This window comes from Falco punctatus, assembly GCF_963210335.1.
Source record: "Falco punctatus genome assembly, chromosome: 7".
Classification (NCBI taxonomy): Eukaryota; Metazoa; Chordata; class Aves; order Falconiformes; family Falconidae; genus Falco; species Falco punctatus.
In genome coordinates, this window is record NC_137587.1 from 50,676,871 (window position 1) to 50,703,821 (window position 26,951).

The 26,951-nt window shown below is 43.1% G+C and overlaps 3 protein-coding genes and 1 long non-coding RNA gene across 9 annotated transcripts in view; 2 read left to right on the forward strand and 2 right to left on the reverse strand.

Moving 5' to 3' along the window:
- HERC1 (HECT and RLD domain containing E3 ubiquitin protein ligase family member 1) overlaps positions 1-8,571 on the forward strand; it is a 112,377-nt gene extending 103,806 nt beyond the window's left edge. The window contains 10 exon segments of the mRNA XM_080396356.1: positions 93-262; positions 1,657-1,795; positions 2,065-2,234; positions 2,618-2,787; positions 2,984-3,149; positions 4,537-4,613; positions 5,038-5,290; positions 5,527-5,679; positions 6,688-6,993; positions 7,908-8,571. Of these exon segments, the coding sequence (XP_080252482.1) occupies positions 93-262; positions 1,657-1,795; positions 2,065-2,234; positions 2,618-2,787; positions 2,984-3,149; positions 4,537-4,613; positions 5,038-5,290; positions 5,527-5,679; positions 6,688-6,993; positions 7,908-8,093 (1,790 nt within the window). The 3' untranslated portion in view covers positions 8,094-8,571.
- FBXL22 (F-box and leucine rich repeat protein 22) lies at positions 8,259-19,964 on the reverse strand. Its single transcript, XM_080395653.1, has 2 exons — positions 19,036-19,964; positions 8,259-16,405 (listed from the first exon to the last, which is right to left on the reverse strand). Exons 1-2 carry the CDS (start codon positions 19,368-19,370, stop codon positions 16,060-16,062), a joined length of 681 nt encoding a protein of 226 aa, XP_080251779.1. The 5' UTR covers positions 19,371-19,964; the 3' UTR covers positions 8,259-16,059.
- On the forward strand, positions 16,531-20,590 carry LOC308067212. Its single transcript, XR_013929496.1, has 3 exons — positions 16,531-17,407; positions 18,182-18,429; positions 19,961-20,590. It is a non-coding gene; the product is annotated as an uncharacterized lncRNA (long non-coding RNA).
- Positions 20,591-24,595: 4,005 nt separating this feature from the next.
- Positions 24,596-26,951, reverse strand: part of USP3 (ubiquitin specific peptidase 3) — a 48,585-nt gene continuing 46,229 nt past the window's right edge. For all 6 annotated transcript variants that reach the window (XM_080395598.1, XM_080395596.1, XM_080395601.1 and 3 more), the window contains one exon: positions 24,596-25,401. In XM_080395598.1, coding sequence (XP_080251724.1) covers positions 25,236-25,401 — 166 coding nt within the window. In that variant the 3' untranslated portion in view covers positions 24,596-25,235. The remainder of the gene's footprint in view (positions 25,402-26,951) is intronic.

The following is a 26,951-nucleotide window of genomic DNA, read 5'->3' on the forward strand; positions in this document are numbered from 1 at the left end:
AATTGGTTTTTGTCCCTCCTTGCTTTCTACCTGCAAGTAAAATTAACATTTTAATGTTCTTTACACATAGACACATGTGCTTGCCATTTTAGATCGCCTGATAGGTTTGCCAGAAGGTCGTGCTCGAAATCACAACAGACCCCAGCAGGTTCCAGTGCTGTCGGGAATCTTCATTGAAGACATCGCCGTCGGAGCAGAGCACACGCTGGCTTTGTCATCTACGGGGGATGTATACGCATGGGGAAGCAACTCGGAAGGGCAGGTCAGAACTCTTCCCTGTCTATTTCTAACCTTTATAAGGCTGTACTTGTTCTTTACAGATGTGATTGGAATATCTTTATTTTGGTGGAGAAGAAAGCTGTTGTATTTGTTCTCCTCCTTTCCCGCTCAGCCATAATAACACTTCAGGCATTTCCATTATTTTTTTTTTATTTCCTATGCTTTTACACAGTAGCAGTTTGGGAAAACACTGGAAACGTTCTAGCTGAATTATTCTAATAAAAGATTTAAAAAAAAAATCACAAATTTTTACCTAATTCTTCTTGAGCTATCATCAATTTTTTCAACATAATAAAACTTAGGGTTTGTGGCAATCACATTTTTGAACTCTTTAGATGCTTTTCATGAATTTTTAGAGAGTAATTTTTTGAAGTGAGAAAAAATAATTATTAAATTCTCTGTTTTCTTTTGGACCCTAATTTCATCCCGGCCCTTAAAAGTCTATTCTTGTCCCTCACCTCATGTCTAACTCAAATTTTTGAAAGGATTTCAGCTTTTTGATAGTTCTGCGTGCTACAAGTATAAGGAGGAGCCTCTTGACATCTTAGGAGTAGGTGTTTCAGGGATTTTGGGCCACAAAATTTTGGAGTTTATTCTCTGGTGTTTCAGGACTGAGTTTTTGAGAAGGGTTGTTGGGCAAGTTGTTTAGAGTAATTTCTGAGAGGATCTTTTGGGTTTGGATTGTTTGTTTGGTTTTTTATAGGGTGCTTGCTTTGTGTTTCTGGAAGAGAGAAAATTGTTAGGGTAAAAAATTGAGAGAAACTTCATTCTGAAAGCCTGTTTTATATGATTTTCCTTTCAGTGCAAAAAATCTGTTTTATATGAAAAAGAAAATAAAATTATACTCTTCTAATACGAAAATTTCACTTTTAGAATATGCAATTACCATATGATACAAAACTATCAGTAAGAAGTCAGAACAGCTTCAAGTAAACTTTCTCTTCACACAAATTGTGTTTTCATAAACTGTTGTAGGAATTTGTGCTAGAACAAAAATGGCATTTAAATGGCCCAGCAGAGACACCTGAGCTATGTTGTCTGTGCCTAAGAAAGACTGCAACATAGATGACTTAGCAGCATCGATTAGTTCCTCAGTCTGCAAAAGAGCTTGCAAAACATCTCTACCTGTTCTAAGGCCTCTTTGGCATCTAAATCCGCTACTCCCATTGAGTATGGGTACAATATTCTATCAAAAATAAAAGGTAAATGCTAAATAATAAAGATATATACAGTAAATCTTTTTTTATCCCAGTATATGCCGTAGATCAATACCGTATTTTACCATTTGCTCTGAATCTTTGCTTAAGAGAGTTTTAGAAATATCACCACAGTTGTTGATTCTTCTTTGTCCCTTTTAAACCTGTTACAAATTGTCAGCTTGGACTGGGCCATACCAACCATGTCAGAGAACCAACCCTAATAACTGTCCTGCAAGGCAAGAATGTTCGGCAGATTTCAGCAGGACGGTGCCACAGCGCTGCCTGGACAGCTCCGCCTGTTCCACCGAGAGCGCCAGGTAATGCAGTGAGGCTGATTGTGTGGCCGTATGAGGGAGGCTTTGTGTTTCCTGGGGGATGAGTGCAACGAGAACTTCTGAACGTTTGGGACAACACTTGTTTCGGTTTATATCTGTGCAGGTTGTCAAATTTTGCTGCTGTCATGCTTTAAATCCAGTTGGCAGCCGAGCACCACATAAACCACTGCAAAGAGAATCAGCTCCACCCTGGCCAAAAGCAGTACAGCTACCCTTTATGAAATGATGCTTTTTCTCTTTTTCTGTGGTAGGTGTTTCAGTGCCTTTACAGCTTGGTTTACCTGATGCCATTCCACCGCAGTACGGGGCACTGAAAGAAGTGAGCATTCATACAGTGAGAGCAAGGCTCAGACTGTTGTACCATTTTTCTGACCTCATGTACTCTTCATGGAGATTACTTAACCTCAGTCCCAATAACCAGGTAAAGTTCCATTTGAAAAAAAGCAGCTCTGTTGTGTTACGCCATGTCACTAGAGAGTTTCAGACCTGAACAAGATGGATCTTAATAACAGGTTCTGTAGGGGGTTTGTAATAAATAGAAAAAGAAAAAAAAATCTGGATTAAGCCAGACTTTGTCGAAGTATTGTAACGTATTTTCTCTTGTGCTAACATTAATGTTTCATGTTAATGTGTTATTGTTTCAGCTTCCAAAAGCTCACAAGCCTCAAAGCTAAAGACAAATAGTGCTAACCTGTTTCCTGAAATACTGAAGTGCTAGTGATTAGTAATGAAGAATTTTATTCTGTAAAGAATGAAATTAATATCCTCTGTTAATATGTTTATTCTCATGCTGCTTTATTGCAGAACAGTACATCTCATTACAATGCTGGAACATGGGGAATAGTTCAAGGACAGCTAAGGCCCTTGCTAGCACCCCGAGTGTACACGCTCCCCATGGTGCGCTCCATAGGAAAAACTATGGTTCAGGGGAAAAACTATGGGCCACAAATTACTGTGAAAAGGATATCAACCAGGTCAGTATTGTTTTCACAGGCATTGTATTATATTAGACCCCAAACAATTACTGATATTCATACTTTTTCCCTTACTTCTGGCATACTGAGCTCGCTCTGTACAAGTTTACTAATGAAGTGACTTCAGTAGCCTTTATGTGTTCATGAGCTACATTGTATGGCTGTGGTTTGTTGGTTTTTGGTTTTTTTTTGAAAGAGGTCGGAAATGCAAGCCCATTTTTGTACAAATAGCAAGACAAGTGGTAAAGCTGAATGCATCAGACCTTCGTCTACCTTCCCGTGCCTGGAAAGTGAAACTGGTTGGAGAAGGAGCTGATGATGCAGGTGGAGTGTTTGATGACACGATTACAGAAATGTGTCAGGTATGAAAAGTCTATTAGTTCAAAATGCCTGGGAAGAGGTTTTGTTGCCTCTGGTGTGTATCAGTATTTTTCAGATTTCCTTTCTTCCAGGCATAGCAAATACTTGTTCTTCAGTCCTGAGCCCCAACACTAGAGCTGCCTACTTAGGGATGGCTCTGGGGGTAAAGAAATCTTCCTAGATTGTGGCAGGGAGATGCCGTAAGGCCACACTATAACTAGTGTTACGGCGGGCCCCTTGGAATTCTGAGATGACCCCTACATGGTACCGGTGCATTTTGCAGCCCCTCATTCTTCCCAGCCGGTGCCCCTGGAAGAGCAGTTGTACTGCATTCCATGACTACAGTATGTTCCCTGTACACAATACAGAAACACCTTCAGGCAGGTGTTTCTCACATACCCGGAGATGACTTGTCACCTCACACATTCAGTGTGGAAAGGAGATCGGTAGCAGGAAGCACACACTTTTGCCTGTCTGTAAGCGATATTGTTGTTGTTGTCAACAGAGCTATCTTCTCAGATTCCCCAGGAAGCTGCAGGCTTCAGACTGCCAGGACTGAGATAAAGCTGGTCAATGCTAATGCATACTGCCTATACTTTTAAAGATGTGACTCAGCCCTGTGACACATCCATGGCTGTAGCTAGGAGAAGGATTCAAGGCAATGCTTGGTGGAGAAGTTTGTTCCTTAATCTTCCAGGAGCCTCAAAACGCAAAGAATGAGGATTAGTGAGGATAATTAGGGTATCTACTTAGTCTGGGACAGAGCAACAGCTATGGGTAGTGCTGGAGCTGGCAGTGGACTTAGAGTTAGGATACAGGATGGAGGAAGCTGAAGAACTCCGTGTGTTAAGGGAATTTCTGAAACCTCTAAGACTAAAGTAGGGTTGATTCAGGTAAGGACTTGAGGTGTAATTTTGGGGTTCTTTCCTAGATGGTTTACATTAAATACAAGGTGTGATGAGGGTTCAGAACAGAACTCATTGAAAAATTTGCTTCGTATTTGGTTCTTGAAAAAGCTGCACCTGTGGGGTGTCTAGCTTATGGCTTCCAGTTATTTCTGAAACAGGAACCAAGAATGTATCAAAGAGTGGTCGCAGTGAAGAAACCGTTGTAGTCTGATGTAAGGGCAGGTCTTGAAATAATCATGTTTGTATTATTTCGCAGTGAAGAAACCGTTGTAGTCTGATGTAAGGGCAGGTCTTGAAATAATCATGTTTGTATTATTAAAAATAATCACTACCATGTTTACTTTCTCTTAAATATTTTATATTAATTTGTAAGAACTGATCATCACTATGATTGAATATTCTGTCTTGTAATGCCATCATGTCGTGGTCTTTCTGTAATAGGTTTGTTATGCCTATGTCTTTTTTGTTGTTGATTTTTAAGGAACTGGAAACTGGAATAGTAGACCTGCTTATTCCTTCCCCAAATGCTACAGCTGAAGTAGGCTACAATAGGGATAGGTAAGTTGTCCAGGATTTGCTTTTATTGCAGATACTAATGAGTGAAAATTAAAATCTTCTATTAATTGTTTTACACTAAATGATGAGATTTCATAGTTGGCTGTAGTGTATTTTTTCCTTCAGGTTGTGATGTTATTTTATTGTGGAGGAGAGGGCATGCTTTTAACATGAACTTGCTGGATTGCTGATGGCAGAATTCAGAGTAACATCAAGAATGCTGGCCTTTGTGGTCAGGATTAGTTCTGCTTATCTTGGCCTCCATCGTTTTAACAGCTAAAGATAACAGTGATCTTCTTTGGCCACCCCTTGCTGATAATTGTTAGCTTATTTCTATGCTGAGCTTAGAAATGTTTTGTCTTTTACTTCTAACCAAGTAGCATAGAAATAATATTGGAGTATTTTCACTGCCTCTTTGTTCTTTCAGGTTTCTCTTTAACCCTTCAGCATGTTTAGATGAACATCTGATGCAGTTTAAGTTCTTGGGCATTCTCATGGGTGTAGCTATCCGTACAAAAAAGCCATTAGATCTTCATTTGGCTCCAATGGTCTGGAAGCAACTTTGTTGTATCCCACTCATCTTGGAGGATTTGGAGGAGGTAGATCTGCTCTATGTGCAGACCCTCAACAGCATTCTTCACATTGAAGACAGTGGGATTACTGAAGAAAATTTCCATGAGGTAAGATACGAAAGTCGGAGCTCTTAGGTTTTTTCTGGAAGTGGTTACTGTATCAGATTGGCCTTAACTTCAGTATTTAGATAATTCAATGTCTGGTTTGGGGAAAACAAGCACTTGATACCCATTTGGAATAGTTTGTGATCTTATTTTAGTTCTAGGTGCCTGAGAGTAAAATAGTACATTTGAATCCCCGGAATGACTGACACTGAACATACTTTTCCTGTTTTGCATAACAGATGATTCCTTTAGATTCTTTTGTTGGCCAAAGTGCTGATGGTAAGATGGTTCCCATAATCCCTGGAGGGAACAGTATCCCACTTACCTTTTCAAACAGGAAAGAGTATGTGGAGAGGGCAATTGAGTACAGACTCCATGAAATGGACCGTCAGGTAAGAATCTCATTGTGACTCTATCCCTGTTGTTAATGCCAACAGCTTTTTGATTTATGCAAGTTTCCATTCCAGTTATTAGGGAATAAGAAAAGCTTGGGTTTCTGGGTTTCTGCATCTCACCTGGGTCCCTGTGGTTCTTCACACACACACCTCCCAACTGTTTTGGGAGCTGGTTTTAAATTGATCCTGGTTTTCTTGCTAATTGCTAAGTTGACAAAAGAGCATTAGAAACCAAACTTGTCTTTCATTAGAGTAGACCCACTGCAACTGTCAGTCCCTCGTGAGAAAAAAACCTGCAACTGTGCATGCTGTGCACTGTGATTAGATATTACAGCAATGTAGAGACTAGCTATAGTAAATATTATTGACAAACATTTAACTTAAAACTGTTCTTCTTCTGCTTTAGCATAGAAACTACAAATATTTCATGATAATGTTTTGAGAAGTGTTCATTACCCATTTGCATACTTTTGTGTATTTTCTCATTTGTATAGTGAAGCTTGCAAAAGCATTATACTAATTACATGCTAGGAAAGTTCTTTTCCTTTTTACTCAAGATAGAGATGCATGCATGGTATTATCTGCATTAGAAAAGGAACTTTCTCATCAGGGGTACCAAATCCTAAGTCTTCTAGAACAAGTACAGACTTCTTACAAATATGACTTTGTCGCAACTCAGATGGGTGGTGTTTACAGTTTTTCGGTTTAGCCATCATCATCTGTACTGCTAACTTGTACTTCTAACTTCTTCTGTTTTGTATCAAAACATATTCTTTAATGTGTGATTATAATTGAAAATGCCTGTCATATTCTTCAGGATTTTGAGAGAGGAAACAGCCCTTATGGGAGGTGCACATGTGGGAGGTTGTATTTGGCAGATGTTCTATAATTCTCTGTCTTTATCCCATTTCTCAGCTGGTATGTTACTTTTGCATTTGGATGGTACGCTAAGTGCCAGAGGTGAAACAATTGCACTTCAAATGTTTCTTTGGTTTTGGGCAATAGGTGGCTGCTGTAAGAGAAGGAATGTCTTGGATTGTTCCAGTTCCTTTGCTGTCTCTTCTGACTGCCAAGCAGCTGGAGCAAATGGTCTGTGGAATGCCAGAAATATCAGTTGAAGTTCTGAAGAAAGTTGTGCGGTACAGAGAAGTTGATGAGCAGCATCAGCTGGTGCAGTGGTTCTGGCATACCCTTGAAGAATTTTCAAATGAGGAGAGAGTCCTTTTCATGAGGTTTGTGTCAGGAAGATCTCGATTGCCAGCCAACACAGCTGATATCTCTCAGCGATTCCAAATAATGAAGGTTGATAGGGTAAGATGCTGTTTTCTTATTTTTTTGTTTGTTTCTTTTAAATTCCTGCTTAATATATTATGTCCTTTGGCAGTAGGAGACAGGTTTCCATAATTGTAAATTTACAGAGAAAGTATGGGATGGGATATGCTCTGAGCTGTTAAAACCAAACATTTCAATTGACTAGAGGGACATACACTGCATGAGTTGCATCTTAATTCATTCGGGGTGTTTGCTGTAATTATATGATTGGAGGTCAAGACAAGTTCCTGCACATGAAACAAACCTTCTTCTGTTATAACTTCTCCACAGTCATTTTCTGTTTTAATCCCTTTTTATTTAGTGATCTTTGCTCTTTTTTAATTAAGTTTCTGTAAGTAGCAACATATGATCTAATAGTATGTGAACTCTTGACATCTTAAAACCACTGTTCACAGTGTACTACTTCACATACAGGGTGCATTCGTTTGGCATTACTTTGGGGTTTTGTGCAGTGAAACACATTTTCTGTGAACTACATGAATCAAAAACTTGGCCAAATCTAAGGTAACAGTGGTTTCACTGCCATCTTCCAGTTAGGTGCCTCTCAGATTGCCTCCTGTTAAGGCACACTGTGGTATGTAATGTGAATGGTGCTTGGTATCTTCCAGTGAGCTGCTAGATAGTAGTGTGATCAACTTTTCAAATAGTTGAATTTCATTAGTGGGTTGAGCTATTTAAAGAGCAGGTGGTAGCAGTGGTTGTGCACATACTTAAGGATGAAAACAAGTGATGTAAACAAGGGAGGCTAGTCTGCGCTTAGAAGGAATTTTGAGATAGAATGTGAAAGTGTTGAATGATGGCAGGGAAGGGAAGGAGCGATGAAATATGGCTATGTTGCGGTTTTTGCTTCATTTAAAACCTAACAGTGTCCCACCTTTTATCCGTTTCCACAGCCTTACGACAGCTTGCCTACCTCACAGACTTGTTTCTTTCAACTGAGGCTCCCACCTTACTCCAGTCAACTAATCATGGCAGAGCGTTTGCGCTATGCAATCAATAATTGCAGGTCTATAGATATGGACAATTATATGCTCTCACGGAATGTGGACAATGCAGAGGGCTCAGACACAGATTATTAACATTCTGTGAACAAAATCATCTTCCTTTTACTACAGATAGTGCCCTAAGTCCAATTCATTGTTGACATAATTTTACAGTAACCATAGATGTTTTAGGAGCATAAAACCAGATGTTAATAGACAGTGGCCACATTTTAGTTACTCTAAATGTAACAAAAAATTAGATGTTTTTATTTTTCTGTGATTGTAAAAAAGAAAAAAATGAAAAAGAAAACAAAAAAAAGTATGATCGGTAAGGTTTTTTTCTCCTTTTTTTGGTCACTTTTGATAAGTTTGCATGGAGACATTTTGGTGCATTTTTGTTGGGAATAGTACATTTGTAAGCCCTCCCAGTGAACATGAAGAGTTGTACATTGTGTATAATTGTTCATTAGCAAGGACAGTTTTACATGAATATTCACATATTTATTTTGTTTTAATTTGAATTGCCTGTGCAGGGTTCCTTATGCAGAGAAAAATAAAGCAAATTCAAGAATCAGTTGCTTGTATGCATTTTATGTTTTCTCTCAGGAAATTGCAGTAGGACAGTGTTTAGACAGGACGTGACATTTGAAGCATTTTAAAATGTTTGTCTTCAATGAACATGATGGGTAGTACTGTGCTCTGCGTTTGTAATGTCGTTGAGGTACTGCTTTTTGGGATACGCTGCTATTTATTCCTCATACTTTGATACAAGTTAACATTGGACTTGGTTCCTTCCTGATTTTCATTTAAGCATTTTTCTCCTGCAGAAGAGTAGTTGTTGACAATAACAACATACTGCCACCTTGACTTAGAAACCTTTACCTCTTTTGTTAAAAAAGTCCTTTTTAATGTACAGATTGATGGAGTTAATCCCTGATCAGAGTACCAAAAAGGAAATTGAAAGTGATGGGGGTAGTAGTCAAGGCTATGGATTTTGTAAATGTTCTTGGTTACGTCTTTGCGTTTAGGAACTTTCAGGTGTTTGGTTTCCTTTCTTTGCAGCTGTAGGTGTGTTTCTACCAGCAGCGTGTGGCTTGCACCTAACGTTTATGTTAACGCCCTGTGCAAAGAAACCTTTGTCCGTGTTAGGGAAGTGCTGTAGAATAGGTAATTCCCCAGTGTCTCTATCAAAACTGATCTGTTTCAGACCACAACCGCCGCTTGGTGCTCAGGAGTTACCTGGGCTGAGGAGAAGGGGGGGTCTGTCCCCAGCTGGGTCACTGCTTCCCAGCCCTCGTCCCGTCCCCATTCTCACCACCCCCCTTGGTGAGGATGCTGCGGGGCCTGAGGGCTAGCAAGAACGCTTGCTAACTCCATCTCGCCTGGGACAAGACTGCTCCGTCTGAGTCTGGAGAAGGGGTAGAAATTCCTGTTGTTTTCCCTCATGTGATTGTTGTACGTTGGCAGGGATTGATGGGGAAACTTCCCGGCTGCCCGAGACCAAACTGGTGCACTGCTGCCAGCTAGTACTGGTCAAAGGGCTGACTTGATCAGCTGTGAAAATCTGCAGATCCAGGTTTTATCTAGCGGGGTTCTGTCAGTTAGGGCTAGTTGTTGGCTCATGAAAAAGGCAAAAGGTTCTTGAGCTATGAGCAAGAACCAGACTGCGACATGAAACATCTGGAGGGAGGTCTTCCAGCGGTTCTAGAAGGATGGACTTGGGGCTGTGAAATCATGCAGGCTTAGTTTCCTGCCTCGTTATGTATTATGGTTCCAAATGGGATGGAGATTTTGGTGCCGCATCACTATGGTGTAGGGTCATGTGTTCACATCTTGGTCTAAATTTATGGGTGTAATATGTAAAAAATACAAGGGTAAAAGTAAAAGGGGAAAACACCATATTAAACCTGCATTATTGCCTGCTATATGTCGTTTATGTGTCTGAATTAGTGCTACTAGTTTGTGAGTCTGTTTCAATTGGGCACAGAAAATAATGGAATTGCGCTTAAAAATTAGTTTTATATGGACTATGCAGTTGGCTACTTGGATGGGGGTATTTTTGCAGGCAGCTTACCGTGAAGTGAAAGATGATGATATTAATGTTGATTAAAGGATTGCGCTTGATTGCTTTAATTGAGACTTTTTTATTGTTGTGCTTGTCCTTCGAATATTCTATCTTAGCATTATTAAAACTTATCAAGTGCTTAATTATTTTTATTTTATCCTACTCTTTGTTTTCACCATAATTATATTGCACATACATTCCTTTTAACCTGCTACTTGACATTTTTCTGTTGCTCAGGCATCTGAGTGAGCCTGGAATCACATTCAGGTTTCTTGCATAATGCTTCTTATACATAATTTATTCAACGATAACGAACGTACAAGACCGATTATGTCCTACTATTGGAGGCCATCTGAGAAAGTTCTAACTTTGTCAGTTTAAGGGTATTTTATGTATGCAAACCTCTCCCCATATAGAAAGGGAAATAAATATTACCAGTATTCGGTAGTATAAGTAGGTTGTATGTGCAGTTATTTATAGAAAAAATACACAGCCCAGCCTTGTAACGAACCTTGCAGTGGCAGCGTTGTTGCAGTGGGCAGAGTTTGCTGTGGCAAGGTGGCTGCGAGCCGTTCCCGAGTGCCGTGCCTCGTTTCCTTTCTGCCTTCCAGCACTGGATGGGACATGACGCAGGGGCTATCAGAGGTGAGAACAGGTGTGTGACAATGAGTTTATCTAGACTTTAAAATTAATACGAGATACAGGGGCACAGTAAGCATAGAAGTGTTAAATTCTAAGCATAACTAGAGAAAACCAGCTTGAAACGCTTTAGCCACAGAAGTAATGTGCTGCGTAGATGGCTGCGATGCCAAAAGCCTGGGTCCCTTGTTGAACATGACTACTATTTGCTGTTGCTTATTTTTTGCTGCACATAAGTAGTACCTAACCTTTGCTGTATGCTTAAATAACTCTCAAGAAGCGCTCACTGTCTCTGGTTTAAAAGGCTGTCGCTTCTTGAAGCCCATAATTTCTGTTTCTTATCCTGTTTTTACCCTGGGATTCGATAATTTCTTCTCTGCCATCTCTGGTATTCCCAATCGCTTCTTCCTACTTCTTTCTTTCCCACCTAGGAAGTGCCTCCCTAGCCTTTTGGGCTGTCAGGCAGCTGGACAGCCCTCTGGAACAGGTAGGCACGCCACACTGAGAGAAGATGAGCAGCCAGTCCCTGCAACTGGAGACAGGCAAGTTACTGGAACTGGGTGAAGCCCCACTCTTTCTGGAGCTAGCAGTAGTAGTGTTGGCTCCTCGCCAGAGCTAGAATGCAGCAGGAGGAGGAATGCGCGTCCGTCATGCTGAGAGAGAACTGGTAAGAGCAGAATGTGTTCTTGAACAGTAGTGTTCTCTGGAGAAGAGGTGAACAGGTGATCCAGTCTGGTGTGGAAGTTTGGTTTAGATCTGTCATTTAGCTCTTTTGACTGAGCGATGAAGTATAACGTCAAAAAGTACCGCTGCTGGTAAGCAAGCAGTTTCACTGTGCTGCAGGGCTTTGTTTAATTTTCTTTTACCTTCTTGCCAAGCTGAGCAGTATTATCACAATGGAAATCTGAAGGGTCTTCTGAATGTTGCTTTTTCCTTGTTGCACAGGAAAGGGCACAAACTTTCAATAACAAAGTCTTGTTTGCCATTTGCACCTGTTAACCAGATGCAACTTCCAAGTAGGCATCTTGGTTTACGTCCCCTTTCTTTTAGTTCTTTCATAAAATGCTAGATAAAAAGCCTTCCTCCCTATATAAGCTGGTAAGTTAGAATTAGGGTCTGTGAAGAGTAAAAAATGTTTCAGTAACTTTAAGAGAACTTTGATGGAACTCAAATGGCTTGGAACTAAAGAAAACGGTTAACATGTTTCCATCCTTACCTAATACCCTAAGTAAAATGTAATAGTTATATACTCAATTTTCTAATTGGATTGCTAAGTAAGAAAATTTATTATTCATGCTGAAAAACGTTATCAATACAGCTATGTTCACATTTTACCACATCATGAACAAATATCCCCATTCAGGGAGGGGAGGAGCAAAGTAATATGAGCTAGAGCATTTGTACACAAATAGGCAAAGAAGCCAAGTGGGAGAGTGTTCCAAGACCCTTTTTAGCTCTGTAAACCAAAAAACCATAACAGCACCCACCCCACCCCCAAAAAAACCCAAACCCCACACCACTCCCAAAACAATCCTGATAGAAAACTGGCAAAAAGGCGTAAATAATATGTTGACAGATGCAAACCTGCTTTCATATCTTGTAGCTACTTGAAAATCTGTTACGTGTTAACATCTACAGACATGTATCTCTTATCACAGTGCTTGGGGAGCTGGCATCAGGAGAAGGTCTTGGGTTTCTAATGTGACTGTATAGAATTCCTGCCTTGTTTTGACTTGTCAACAATATGTGATACTGGTGTTCTTTCACTAGTTGTGTATCCAAGGTAAGAATTGTGTCAACACCTCAGTTTCCACATCACAGTGAGCGTGTTTAGCCCAGCAGTCTCCTTTCCAGGTTTATAAATGCTGTTTGTCCTTCCTGGCTGTGCTTCCAGTTTTGTTCCTTCCTTTGTAGTGCATAAGGGTCCTACCTCAATTTTAGGAATGAGTTAATGCAATACCAGAATATTACAGTGTCATACAGTACTGTTAAATATCTTTTAAGATGTGAAGATACAATAATGAAATTTGTCTTCTGGGTGAGTGTTTTACAGACAGTCACGCTGGTCAAGTATTTCTCTAGAATTTCAGCTCTGACTAAGTTTCTGTAGTGCTGTGATTTATTTCTTAGCTTAGTCAAATTAGAGAGTACCAAAGGATATCTGTGGATCAATTAACCAGGATGGAAAGGAGGAGTAAGTATATTCACTTATGGTGAGAGCTGTAAAGTCCTCTTTCCATTTTTGATGCACCACATAAAGAATGTTTTCAGGAGTACATAGCTAGCTCATCGGTTCTTGCCGAGGAAAGAAAAAGCCATAGGCATGCAAGCTACTAAAATATTTCTGCTGAGATTGTTCGAAACTTATCTTCCTAGAGAAAGTAATTGGAAATACAATTTTACAGTACTACTCTTGCAGTAAAAATTGGTTTCAAGTGGAATTTTGATAGCATGTTTCCTTTCTGTTCAAACATGAACAAAAGACAATGTATCAGTTGAAATAAATTTTCCGTTCAGGGCTACCTGAGGCACCCGAGCCAAGTTCCCCATTATGACACTCCAAGCGCTTTCTCCACATATCTTTAATAAAAGGAGCAACAGTATTGTAAAAAGAATATACAGCAAGAAATTGGAAAATCAAACCAGTTGTTCCTAGGTAATTGAGGTCTAACTTCAGAACTTGTTTCTGCAGTTGAGATGCCAGTGAGAGGGGAAGAAGGCCTGCTTTGCTTCAGTGGCAGTTTTTCATGCGTTCTTTCTGTTTTAAAGAGGTACTACAGTCACAATGTACTTTAAGGAAGAACATGTATCATGTTAGATATTTGTGTCAATCTTTTAATAATTTGTTAAACAGCATTTTTAAGAAGTCATAAATTCTGTTCCTTAGAGGAGAGGCTGGCTCTTGGAGTCTTCCGGGCATATAAAGGATTCAAAGGCAGGCAGACAGGCAGTAAGTCTGCAAAGCTGTACCTGTAGCTACAAGTGTTAAAATGCAACAGAGCTGTCAGATCATTTTAAACCACAATAGTGTTGATCTGCATGAGTTCCAGCAGTGCAAGTTCCATTTTGTGTGCTTTTAACGAGCAGATATCTTCAGTGTTCTGTTACCAGTGCAGTAAGATTAATCACCAACAATTGCAGACTCCCACATGTAAATGAGAAATGGGCTCACTGTGGTACGTGCACGTAGCTTGTAGTGACACAGCCCTGGAGCAGAAATGTTGACTGTCTTTATGGAACAGAACAGGATTTCCCAAAGTTAATATTTCTAAATTTGCGTTAGCTGTAAGGACATACACACTCAGGTATTCCTATTCTGTGTAAGGTTTTAACTTGAAACCTTTTTTTTTTTTTTTAACTGCTGTAGACTTCACTGTGATTTAAGCTGGAGCTGTTCAGGATCCATAGTGTTTGTCAGACTGGTCTGTATGCAGCCTTCTGTTTGACGTCCAAGCTGAACGCGGCAATCCGTAGCCAGACTTAACCATCTGCCGTCCTTTGTAAGCGCAAAGGCCTCCCGCAGAGTGTGTTGCAAGGGAGAGAGATTTAAGGTAAATACAAGTTCAGCTGTAGAGTCGGCAAGAATGGGTGGGGTGTGCTCTCTAGGAGCCAGAATTCTGAGTTCATGTCAGAATTTTGTTGCTAGACAAAAGGGAAAATAACAGAAAGTGGAATTTGAGGACATGCTCTCACATAAGAGTAAAGCACAGGGTTTGCAACAGGGTGCTTTTTAAAAATGCATGCTGTAGTTCAAACAGAAACCTGAGTAATTCCAACTAGATGATCACAATGATTTTTTTTTTCTGTATCATTACACCGAGACAGACTCGGCAACTAAAATTGTTGACAGGTAACTGCAGTGCAGGTGGCACACAGTAAGGTGGCACTGGGAAATGTTTACCTCTTCTGGGCGAAAATCTGTACATGCGTCAAAAGCCATTGGAACATGGTGTTACCAGTCCCGAGTACTCAATCCCAGGACCAAATCCCCATCTGTTGTACCAAGGCAAATTTTATACAGCAGAATAAAACTGTGCCAGTCTTTGGTGTCAGATTTTGTAGATGATGCCATAGCAACCTTTCATTAACAAAAAAAAAAAAGAAAAAGGTTCCTTTCCATGTAGCAGAGCAGCATGCAAGAAAGAGACAGCTTTGTGGTTTGGGATGAAAATAGCGATTTGTTTTGTGCTTGGCAGTGAGAAACGGGTGCTTATATAGACCGGTACTGCGGTGTGTTCCCAATGTAGCATTTAAAGCTACAGGTTCTAGGTCACTGTCTTTTCCTATAGGTCTAGCGTTCGGTCATACTGCCCTTCCTTCAGTGGCAGCTTTCAGTATCTTGTCAAAGTGCGTGCGAGGGGTCAGACTGTGTTTTGCCTGCATTGCCATGCAGCCCTCCTGTAATGAGCACGCCTGACAAATGGGCTACAGGTGTGAGTCACCGAGGAGGCGATGGCTGTCAGGTGCTCTGCTTTTGCTAGCAAGATCTTCTGTGGTGTAGTTATCGGCCTCAGCAGATGGAATGACCGTATGGATATATACATCCTGTAATCTGAGTTTGTTAATATCCCTGAAATTCGTGTAGATCATACAGTTACCCAAGCTCTATCTGCTGCGGCTTTATGCCCTTTCCCATTGTGGAAGGAGCTTAGAAAGCAAGGGGGATCCGCTCTGAGCCTTGTGCCCCCACAGGAGGGTCCTCCTTAATCTGTGTGTGTTTGTCTTCTGTTACACATAAACTGTTGACCAAGTCTAAGGCTAAGGCTGGATCCAGCCGTGCCTAGGCTCATAAGGAGTGCAGGGAGCAGGGGGGTCGCTATGAGCCTCGTGACTCGGCGGGAGGGTCTTCCTTACTGTTTGTGTCTCTGCTCTCCGTGTGAATCACTCTAACTCCGTTTTCCTTTGTATGCTTCTTCCATGCAGTAATGAATAAGGTGAACCTTGCTATTGAACTTAATTGAACCTTGTCAAAATTTATTGAACTCTGTCAACTCAATTTTATTTTATTTAACCTCAATAAAACGTACTGCTGCTTCTCTTCCGAGTGAGGTGCATTCCAGTCATCTGCAACAAGAGGGTATCGAAACTGCAGTTCTCAGCCTTAATCAGACCTAGCGTTTGTGACAGCAACGCGGGTCTTTCCAGTTTCAAGGAATAACAGAAAGAAAACAGGTTTTTTTTCTTTAAGACCATCCTGGTGGAGAAGCATGCCTTTGTGCAGCCTTTACAAAATGCATCAGCCATTTGTTTGGACTTAAACCAGAATGCAGTTCCTTGCAGCAGTGCTACCCAAGAGGAGAGTGGGAGTGGAGTAAGATACTCACACTGACTGATTACACGTTACACAATTTGTTGCACTTAAAACTGAACCCATTTCCTTGATGCCTTTTCAAGCATCGACTTTTTTTCTGGTTTATTGTCTGGAATCATGTTAGCGCTTCTGTCCGCTCTCAGTGTTACCAAAGGACATTTTTCTCCGAGTTTTTCGAGACCAGTCTGTGTTATGTTCCGGCAGAAATCCACGTGGAGCGTTTGCAATGATCCCCCGTAGAGGGTCACTGCTGCTAGTGTCCGGTCTGTGATCCGCACACAGTTTTCCAGTTTGAGTGTCTTGAGGTTTGGGCAGTTCTTGAGAAGCAGCAAGATGCACTCATCTGTAACGTGGCCACACCCAGCGAGGGTCACAGATAGCAGGTTTGGACATCTGAAAACACAATTGTTACAGGTGAGACAAGGGGGAAAATACGTAATAGAGCTTGAAGAAGCTAGTATAGTCGAGAGTAAATACGAAAGGTAGAAAAATACATCCTCTTCCATTGGGAGGGGTAAGGTGGCACGAGCAGGTGGGGGCGTATGTAGGCCTTAATGCTGAGCTCTACTGGTTGTGAGGCTTGCCTTTGCCTTGTGTGTCCATATGTCGGTACCTCGGTGCGGTGGGGAAGGGGAGGTAGGCGCCTATTTCAGCTGCAGCTGCGTTGGTTTTTGGAAGGCGGTGCATGGTGCGGCGCTTCTCCGAGCGCAGCACGTGGGCGAGGACTCAGGTCAGGATGAGTGTGAGGACAACTGAGTGAAGAGCCAAGCATGGGCAAGTAAGACACTTCCACTCCTGATTCTATGGGGATTAGTGGGTGTGTTTCAGCTCCCTGGATGTACTTAATAGATGCCAGCTAAGAGTGTTGATGCTTGAACCCCAAACAGGTCTTAAACCTTCCTTCAAATCACTGAAAACGGTAAAAATGCTACTGGTAAACAATGACGCAGCAAATTTCAAAAGCTTCCTTTTTGTGGCTTGGGCGGATGGGGAGAGCACAGCGAAGGGCTGCTCCTAGTCACGGTGTTGGCTCTGACTCCCCGTCCGTGGGTGGCAAACGGGAGCAAGGCAGCATCGTGTGCAGGGCCCCTGCGCGCCACCCTGCCAAGCCTTCGCAGAGCGAGCAGGTTCCGCTCCCGCCCGGTCAGCGCGGTGCAGCCTGGTGTCCGTTAGCCGGGGCTGCTGCAGGCCGTGCTGGTGCAGCACCAGCACCGAGCCTGGGAGACCCCCGGGCAGAGCGGTTCGCCGGCCTCCCCCCGTAGGAGCTGCACGGTTGCCGTGAACACGTCCGTGCTTGGAGCCCATGTCGGGGTGGGTGTGCAAGAGCAGTGGGAGCGAAGAAGGGGCTCTGCCACGGCTGTGGCGTGTTCGTTTGTCCTTAAAAACTGGTACATGGTACGTTCCCGTCTCTGCACCCCAGCCCATCCCCCCACTGCTGCTTGACTTCACCTTTCGAGCAGGGGGAATAAAGTGTGCTGCTGTCAGCTGTGTGGTCGTCCCCCCACCCCCCCTTTTCCTTTACCCTCAGGAACAGTTAGAAAAGCCAGTGGTTTAGAGCAGGCGAAGTTCAGAAGGGCTCCAATCTGCCGTCTCTGTGACTTCATCCACAGAGTGAAAGTACTCCAGGGTCGGGGGGAAAAGCTGGATATTTAATTTGCATTCTTCTTTGCACAGAACACTAGGGATTTTGTTTAGATGGAAATGCTTTCAGTGGAAAAAAAAAAAAAAAGGCAGGAACTTATCTTAGGAAGGCTAAAGTGGATGAGGCGCGAGGGGGGGTGAGTGTCAGTGTAATTTTTAAGAATTCAGTAACTAGTGGAAGCAAACCCACGTTTGAAAGGCCTTTGCTGGATTTTGAGAGGCTTTGAGATTGCAGAGAAAAGCATTTAAATGTTAAACTGTTTCTGCAGACCTGTGGTTGTGTCCCCTTTCTGAATCCTCATTTGTGATGGCAAAAAAGTGGAAATAGTTAAAGTCTGGCATTGTGGTAGGCAACCTAGTGCCAAAATGAGAGAGTGCATCACCCAGTACCCCCCTTTTAGGCACAGAAGTGCTTCCTAATGATGCTCTGCTAATTAACCCGAACTTTTCTATCAGTTTGTTCTGGAACAGTTACTTCTGAACTGTATTACTTGCAACTTAACGTTCTGGTTTGAACCTACATTTCAGTCCTTGTTTTGAGCCTGCACCGCTGCCGGTTCTCACCAGGACACCATGTGCTTGCAGTATCCTCTAATTTGCCGGGGTTTAAATTGCCGCTGCTGAACAGAGCTTTCTGCCTTCCGCGCTGTGGCACAAAGCCCTGCCCTTGCAGGGTGGGCACCGACGTGCCCCTTTTGGCTCCCATCTACGATGGCAACCGTCCCTGGTGGTACTGAAACACTAGGGTTGGCCCTACCCCGTTTGCTGCTCCTAAGGTAATTTAACTTTTTTTTTTTTTTTTTTAAAGCTGCTTTGTAGCAGTAAAGCTCTTACAAGAAATGCTGTGTACCCATCCACAGTGATAATTCTTTTCCTTTACTGTAGTTTATAAAAAGCTAAGAGAAGAGTTAAATTTCAGTATAAAAGCAATACTTACTTCTTAGAATGAAACAAATTTGGTGTTTGGTAACATGTTTAATTAACTTGGTTTTGTTGTGACATGTATTTGCTATTTGAACTCATGCCTTCCCTCTAGCCCGTGCCCCCCCGCCACCCCCACCCCCCCGCCAGTGCTCTGCACTGCCAGAATGGCACGTTTCAGTTAAGCAGCCATTCAGCAGGCAGTGTTGCACTTTCCTGTATTACTCATTTTTCAAAAACAAACAAGGAAAAAAATAGGGTTAAGGAAAGTCGATATGCAGTATATGCTACTGCCACTGTAAAACTAACTTCACGCTGCAATCAGACTGCAAAGCCAAAGCACTCACGTACTTAATGCTCCATTTCAGGTAGGATGTATAGAGTAAATAGCTCTCAATTCTCTCATTTCAAGGCAGTTAACCTTTACAGTAGATGTAGAGTTTCACACCCAAAGAACATACCTGTTGCAAACTTCTAGTAAGAAATCATTGACAGTGTTTTCGTGCCTGTTACAGAAGTCTTTCTGGAAATTGTTTTTCATCCAGTCCTCAATGTTACACACCTTGACTCTCTCTGAATACCAGCAGATGGATAAGTATTTTAAAGCAGGTCCCAGGAGAAAATTATCCTTCTTTAGTTCCACTGGAGAGTGAAAGTTCAACAAAGGCCACAGTACAGGATCCTGAAACACTTCTAGCAACTTGTGACATGTTTTTGCTAAACTTTTCCTACTATTTTTGTCCAGAAAAGAAAACAGATGTAAAAGGCATTCCCGATTCAGCTGGGTTATGTGCATAGCCCCTCAGAGCGTGTTAGAAAGCCGACAGTCTCCTGGCCGTGTGGAATCACGGCAGTGCCGGAGGGGGCTGACAATCACCAGAAGGCTGTTGCACATATATGGTTGTGGAACGGTGTTTATTTTTGGCGAACAACTGGTGCAGAAGCTAAGAACGGGGAAAGGAAAAGAAACACGAATGCATGCAACTCTTGTTCTGTTCCTGCAAGGGAATGGGATGGGCATGTAGAGCCGCAGTACTTGACGGCCATGAAATGCTTCCTTAAAAGGGATTTTTTGTTGTTGTGGGCGCTCCCGATGTTCAGCGAAGTTCTTGTGCCGAGTTACTGAATGGGGTGGGGGTGGGGGGTGTAGCTGCAGCTGCAAGGCAGAGCGGTGCCAGCCTTCCCCGTTGGAGGCTTTGGCTTCCTGGGCAGCAGCAGGTCGGGGACTGCAGCGCGCAGCCCCTGGCCCAGCCCCTGGCGCAGCCCCTGGCAGCTCTGCTGGTGCTGCTGCGGCCAAGCTTCCCCTTCTGCACCACGGCTGGGGGCTGTTACACTGGGTAATGACCTTTCGCAAACGGCTTGTAAAAGGTGCTGCAACATTCCCAGGGCGCTTTAAAACACAGACAGCCCCACCGACAAACACACCCACACAGAAACCTGGGCAAACCCACAGACAGCAACAGCCAGACACGGGCACCAACAGTCACAAGCAGCCAACAACAGGCACCAACCACCAACACGAACAGGCACAAACCGGCACCAATGAGCACCAACAGGCAGACACCAGTAGTGAGACATGGACACCAACAGGCACCAAAGGCCACCAACAAACGTGGACATCAGTGCAACAGGCAGACGCCAATGGACAGAGCCACCTACACACAGACACGTCACAGGCACTCCAGCTGACAAGTGTCGGGCTCTGGAGCAGCTCCCTGCCTGTGTGGTGTGAACAGCCCAGGCAGCCGGTCCCCCCCAGCCACCCGCAGGCTCTGCCCGCAGCCCCGGCTGTACACGTCGCCCTGAGGGGTGTGACGGGTTCAGTTCTGCTACCATCGACTTGGAAATGGTGGGAAAAGGATCTAGAGAATCAGTTTTAAGAGGGCAAGTGCTTGTTTTCCAGTTCTCCTAGAAGAAAAATAAAGCTGCAGCAAAGGGCAGGTCAGAATTAAAAGCAACAATGAACAGCCCTATCACTTTAATGTTTGTGCAATAAAAATGCTTGAGATCAAGGGATTTCACGTCTGTCTTCTCTCTGGTGTTAATACAGGAAAAAACATTCAACTACCCTGTAGCTGGGAACAGCAAGGCGCGCTGCAGGGGTTTCTCAGGCAGCTTGCATGGGTTTAGTAGCCGGATTTTACTTAGCTGCATTTTAATTGGGTTTGTTTCAATATATGACAGAGTTGAGTGGGACCAGAGTTTCTCTTTTCCTTCTTACCCCGTGAATGCAGTCTGAAATTCAGCTCTGAAAAACGGACATTTTAAATTCATTTGCAGTCTGCAACAATTATTTTAGCTCCTATCTGTGCTTGAGTGCTGCATATGCCGACGCACAGTGACTCAAAAAAGCAGCAGTTGTGGATCTCTTTAATTCTTTAGAGTTAGTAATTTTCTACTATATAACAGTAAGCTGTGCTTAACAATTGCCAGTCTTTCGGTTTCGTATCCTTTGTCATTCACTATTTTCCCAGAGCTGAGGAGGAGATCCCGCTCCTGGCAGGCTGCAGCCACCACGTGGGGATGCCCCACCAAGGGGCAAGAAGAGCTGGTGGCCAGCCCATCCCCTGGCCCTGGGAACCAGCAGCTAGAAAGGGGGCCAGCACGGCTGGGCTTCGCTCACACGAGCGTCCCTCTAGCCGTCGGAACTTACCTTCGTTCCTGAGCAGGTGTAAAGAGTTGACACGGCCTGGAGTTGTGGTGTATGTGCAGGAGACTTATTTATAAATAAAAAAGGCAACTGGCAAGCAAACTTCAATGACGAGGATACCAGTGCCAGGGTGGACTCTTACCATGCAGAGGAGGCAAACGCCACAATCTGGTATCAACATTAACGGCTGTTGGCTGACAAGGCCCTTTAAAACTGAACATCAAGGCCTCGTTTTGGTTTTGGGAGCAGCGTTAAATAGCGGGAACACTTCAGTTTGCTTTGTTTTGTTTTCCCCAGCACAAGGTAAAGCACTCTGCCATTTCTGTTCAAAGGATTAACAAGTCATCATGTTCTGCAAGGCCCTAGAAGGACAAGAGGAGCTTCATTTTCTAAGGAAAGGAGATACTTTAATGGCACATTTTCCATAAACACACCGTGTGAATGAGATATAATTCATATTCAACCTGGAAATGCTCCAGAAACACACAAGATGAGCACAGTCAGTAATCCTCACTGAAAATTACACACTAGATTTTAATGGTAAACAATTACAACTATGGCACTACAGTACTTGAGGATATCCTAAAGCACATTGGAATCAATTTTCAAGGTGCTGATTACCTCATTGGTAAGACACAGACACATCAGTAATGAAACATTGGGGGGGAAACTTCTGAACACCACGCGTTATGCTTTCCATCGATTCCGCACAACCCCGACCGATGGCCGCCTGCTTTTGACACAGGGCTGCTGTCCCTGCCTCTCTGAAAGTTCTCTGCTCTCCTGCTGACACCTGGTGCACCTGAGCAGCACCTTCTGCTACAGCATGAGGAGCAGCTCCCTTTGTAGGGGCCTGAGCATTCCACACAGCGCTGCGCCTCGCAGCCCCCCATCCACCACCCTGCTGGCGCCGTGTTCCGAGCGCTGCACGTTTTGCAGTTTTGTTTTACGTAAATCTTGTCTCCAGTTGTATACGCGGCTGAACATTACTGACAAAAGGACAACCTTTGATCAGACACATTTTGGTGAAAAATATGCAAGTCTGAACTGTAGAGAGCAGTTGTTGCTTGCGGAGCAGTCACAAGCAAGAAAAAAAAATCTTGCCAGTTAGTGTGTACTATTATCAGCAGTAAGTAGAAAAGAAACATTTGGCTTGAATGAAATGATACCCCCCGCCCCCACCCCCTCCTGCCCCAAGCTAGTAGATAAATATAGGATATACAAGGTTAAAAATGTAATACTAGGCCAGGTGCAGTATATGTTACTGGTTCAGTGCTCAGTTACTTCTTTTTCTTTTCAACACCACACTGAATAGAATACAGTGGATAAGCAAAGTTCTCCACCAGGAAGAGAAATACTTGTGTTGCCACAACAAACTGTTCATACTGTCCATCTGGGTTTGCAGTGTGAGAAAGTTAAATTAGGAAAGGATTGACAATGTACTTGTTCCAGCAAAGCATATGGCTGAGTCTGTGTCACCACCTGCCGCGAGAACAAGCGTGACAGGATTGCATCGTGCTCCCATGGCTGCGGCTCGCCCAGCCCCTGCGGGCGACCTTGGCCCTACAGAGCAAATGGTACTGCAAGGAAATACCAAAGTGGGAACATAACTGACCCAACAAATTAACTGGAGAAGTAGAAGCCGCTTAAAATAAGTGAATGTTGCTGAAGATTACAAATTGAAGTTTCTATAAATACAGAAAGGCACATTTACATCACTGGTTTGCGAGAACACCGAGACACCTGACTAATGACTACTCAAGTTAAACTGCTTCTGGCCTGTAGCGAGTTGTGTATTTTAAGCTTCATATTCTCAAAACTAAAAAGCTAAAGGAATCCAATCCAAGTAGCACGCAGACAAAACACAGCTGCAGGTGGAATCTAGGTGTGAGCAGTACAGCTGCCCTGCAGGGTGACGCGGCAGGACACTGCCCTCGCCTGCGCAACCAGGGGATTCTGCCTGGGTCAACGGTGACAGCTACCTACTGGGCTGCAAGAAACGCAGAAATGGCAGGTGACAAACTATCTACAATTCAAAGCAATGAATACTTCTATTTATTGTTCAATTTCAGTAAAAGAAGACATCCTTATATATGTCACTTAAGGTATCAATAATCACAATAGGTTTTTAACTAGCGTACAGTTTACATAGTCATACACCATTAGCAATGCTGAATGCGTTCTGCAGTTTTGTATTGAGCCAATTTCTCTCCTTCCTGGCTTAAGATGCTGTGAAAAAATCTACAAAGAATGACATTCTGAAAACCACCCGATTGTGATTTCTCTTTGTACTTGTCGGTGTACAGCCAGCAGGGAACCCATGGCAGGGAAGTGACGCGTACTCCCTAAGCACCAGGCTGAGCTGTGGTACAATCCCTAGGGACAGCTGCGCTACGTGCTAAAAGGTCTTTCAGAAGCATTAACTAAGAAGGGTAGTCACATTTTACTTGAGTTCTTTCGTGTTTTACTGTTGCCACAGTAACAGAAAGGCGCTGTTTATTTGCGTTAAGTAAATTCTACTCTTAACTACCACGCCTCTGAGATTCTTGCTGCCCAGTTCCGTGCTAGGCACGTGGGAGCGGGCTGGAAGGGAGGGGCTGCAGAAGAGAATGGAAATTTGGCATTGGCCAAATTTCAGGGTTCTCTTGGGGTTCTTGGGTTTTGCAGTACTGGTTTTCCTGTCCCCCCTTTTTAAATCTTATTTGCTGATTTCCACTCTCCAGAACAGCAGTACAGCTAAAATTACTCTATTTTTTTCAATAGAAGTCTTTGTCCATTACATAGCCAAGTTTTAAAACTGTATCATGCCTCCAGCTTTTGCCTAGAGAAGGTAAATACAGACACCCCCCCCCCCAAGGCCAGTGCGTAACTACTACAGCTACCCGAGTCTGCTCCCATCCGCAGCAGCCTCGGCTCGTCACCAGCCGTCGGGCCGGCCGCGCTGTGACGCTGAGCGTCCTCCCTTGAGCTTGCAGCTGAGCTGCTGACCAGCTGTCACGCCACGCGGCTGAACACCCTCCGCTCCCACTCAGTTTTAAGTGAACTGCAGGCATTTAGCAGACAGGAGCTGTGTTTAGACCTAAGCCTGTTCTCACAGACCCCGGGCTTCGGGGCTGTGCTCCCCGTTCCCAGCAGGAAGGAGGGCTGGGGCCCGTCACCAGGAACTCCCTCAAGTTTTCAAGCAAGGAAGTGTTCGTGATCACATTTCAGGATGACAGCCTAGTCTTAAGGCAATTCAGGTTCAGTTACAAAAACTTAAAATCTCAATGCAATTTAGAGACATGTATATATTTTAAGATAATTTTAAAAAATTTGAAGGGGGGAAGGGCAGAGCGTATGTGGGGAATACTTGAATTAAACTGCAGTATTGATACAATTGAACCAACTGTTTATTTACAATGATTCCTGAAAGTCAGCAGCCTGAATACACACCAATACAGCAGCAATTACCTGGTCTATTTAATGATGCCACATCTCCTCTCTCCTGCAGACAAAGAATGATTGCTCAGAGGTCACGGTTTAGTTTCTTGCACGAGGGAAAATAATACGTGCAAACAATTCCGTAATTTGAAGAGATTAAATCATATCTACGTAACAGCTGTAAGAACAGCATGAAGTTGTATTGCTCTTCATAATCAGAAGCACATTTATCTTGCTTGTAAGGAGGACAGAAAGCTTCTCTGATGTAAATGTGCCTTTAGAAAGTGAGAACTGAAAACATTAATATAAAAAAGTCAAATAACTATTTCATGAAACTATATATATAAAAATTGAGTTATCACGACTAAAGCAGCAAATCAAAATCTGCTGAGGTTTTCTGGTATAACTAAAAAAAAGTTAGTTTGTGTCCAAGTTCAGTAAGTCAAATGCTACCATTGACACAACAAAACTAAAACCCACAAGAGGAAATTGAAAAGTGCACAATGAAATTAATAGTCTTGGATCAAGTATTTATGGAAAAATGGAAATGTTTTGTCCGGTGGACTTGATAAGTAAGAATTAAAGGAGGTATTAAAGTTTATCTGATCCAGATTTGGCTTGCCGTTCCACGTAGAAGAGGATGTAGGCCTTGGCCTTTACCACAGTCTCCTCGTCGGTCAGAGTTACAGTACTGTCGTTGAAATGGAACCAGCGGCCTTCGTGAGCTGCGTATGCAGTGTAATGTCCAGAGCCAACGCTGTCGCAGGGGGAAGGGGGAGAGAAAGGACAATCAGAAGGAGGCAGAGCAGCCCGTTCCCTGACGCATTTGCTATTAGGGCTAAGACACTTGCAGGAACCAGAGGAAGAAAGCCACTGGCAGCCCTCCACAAGAGCTGGTAAGATGCTTCCCTTCTTAACCTGTGGGGCTCAAAGTTCTCCAAATTTAAGTTTCACGTTAAATAAAATGGTCACTTACTGGGATGAGTTAAAAGGGCTTTTTGTATTAATTCATTCACATCCCACAGTTTTTGTGCAAGGCTGCTTGCAACACTGAACTTCAACGTTTGCCTACGTAAAATCAAGTCTGTTTATCTGTTGCGATTCAAGCATTAGCTCTAAAAACTTGGCTACGCTGTTTTCAGGAATCTTCCCCGTTTCAGTCTAGTAACAGGAACAGAGTCTAAATACAGTCAAAAGCACTCACAGCAAAACTAATCCCAGAATACCAAGAAGAAGAATGTTCAAGTTCATCTTAAACCAATCCACATCTTAGAGCCATAATCTCTTAAATAAGAGTCTTAACACACCAGAACTACAACCCCATCCATTTTCATTACCCTGCCACCCCAAGATAAGGCTTGCTTTCACCTTACAACACACACTCGATGTTTCCAACCATCTAATTCCAGTATAACCATGACCAGCTTTCCTTTGCTGTCCACACACTTTTCCAACGACTGAAGCACCAGTGAGAGGCACTGCGCGCTGTCGGGGCTGCCTTTACTAGTCACGCATTTCTAAGAGTCCAGACCACTCCTCCAGAGAAAGCAAGAGGGGCTTCCTGGACAGAACTGGTCTGGTATCTTTGAATTAAATCCAGGTATCAGCAAGGTTTTGATTAATGGGGTTTACTCTGAGAAAACTCCTTTCACAGCTCACACCCACAGAGTGGCTGCCCAAACACCGCCACCGTGTTTCTCTCGGGATAAACAGGTGTCTTGTCCCCACTACCGTTACTCTCAACGGATCCGTCCAGGGCTGGAGAAAGGATGCAGGGGGGGAATCAAAACCACACCCGGCAGCTTTACTTCAAAATATGAACACCAGCCAGCCTTGCGGCAGCCTATTGAGTGTTCACTCCTGCGGGACTGCAGGCAATACGGGATAACTGCCTTCACCGTGCCAGTCTTGGCTTCCAGTGGTTTCCAACACGCGTACACACTCTCAGCATTAAGGCACCTGCACCTTTCAAACTGAGTAAAAACAGGAAAAAGTATTTCTGCTTTGTACTAAGAATTTCAAAATGAGGCGTTAACTTGATTTACTCCGTTGCTTTAAGGCTTTCCATTCCTAGAGGAACGAGACTATTTTCATTTTCATTCTGCCTCACACTTGTAGTCATTACTCCCAAGGACTGCCAGTGGGTGTTCACAGAAATAACTGTATAGATCCATCTGAAATTAATTCAGCTTAGTCCCATGTAAGTTCATAAATTACTGCTTATTTCCACCAGTAAAAATACGGACATTCACTGGGGACAGAAACACCTTAATTAACTCTGCGAGTACTTCCGTGGGGAGGTGGTCT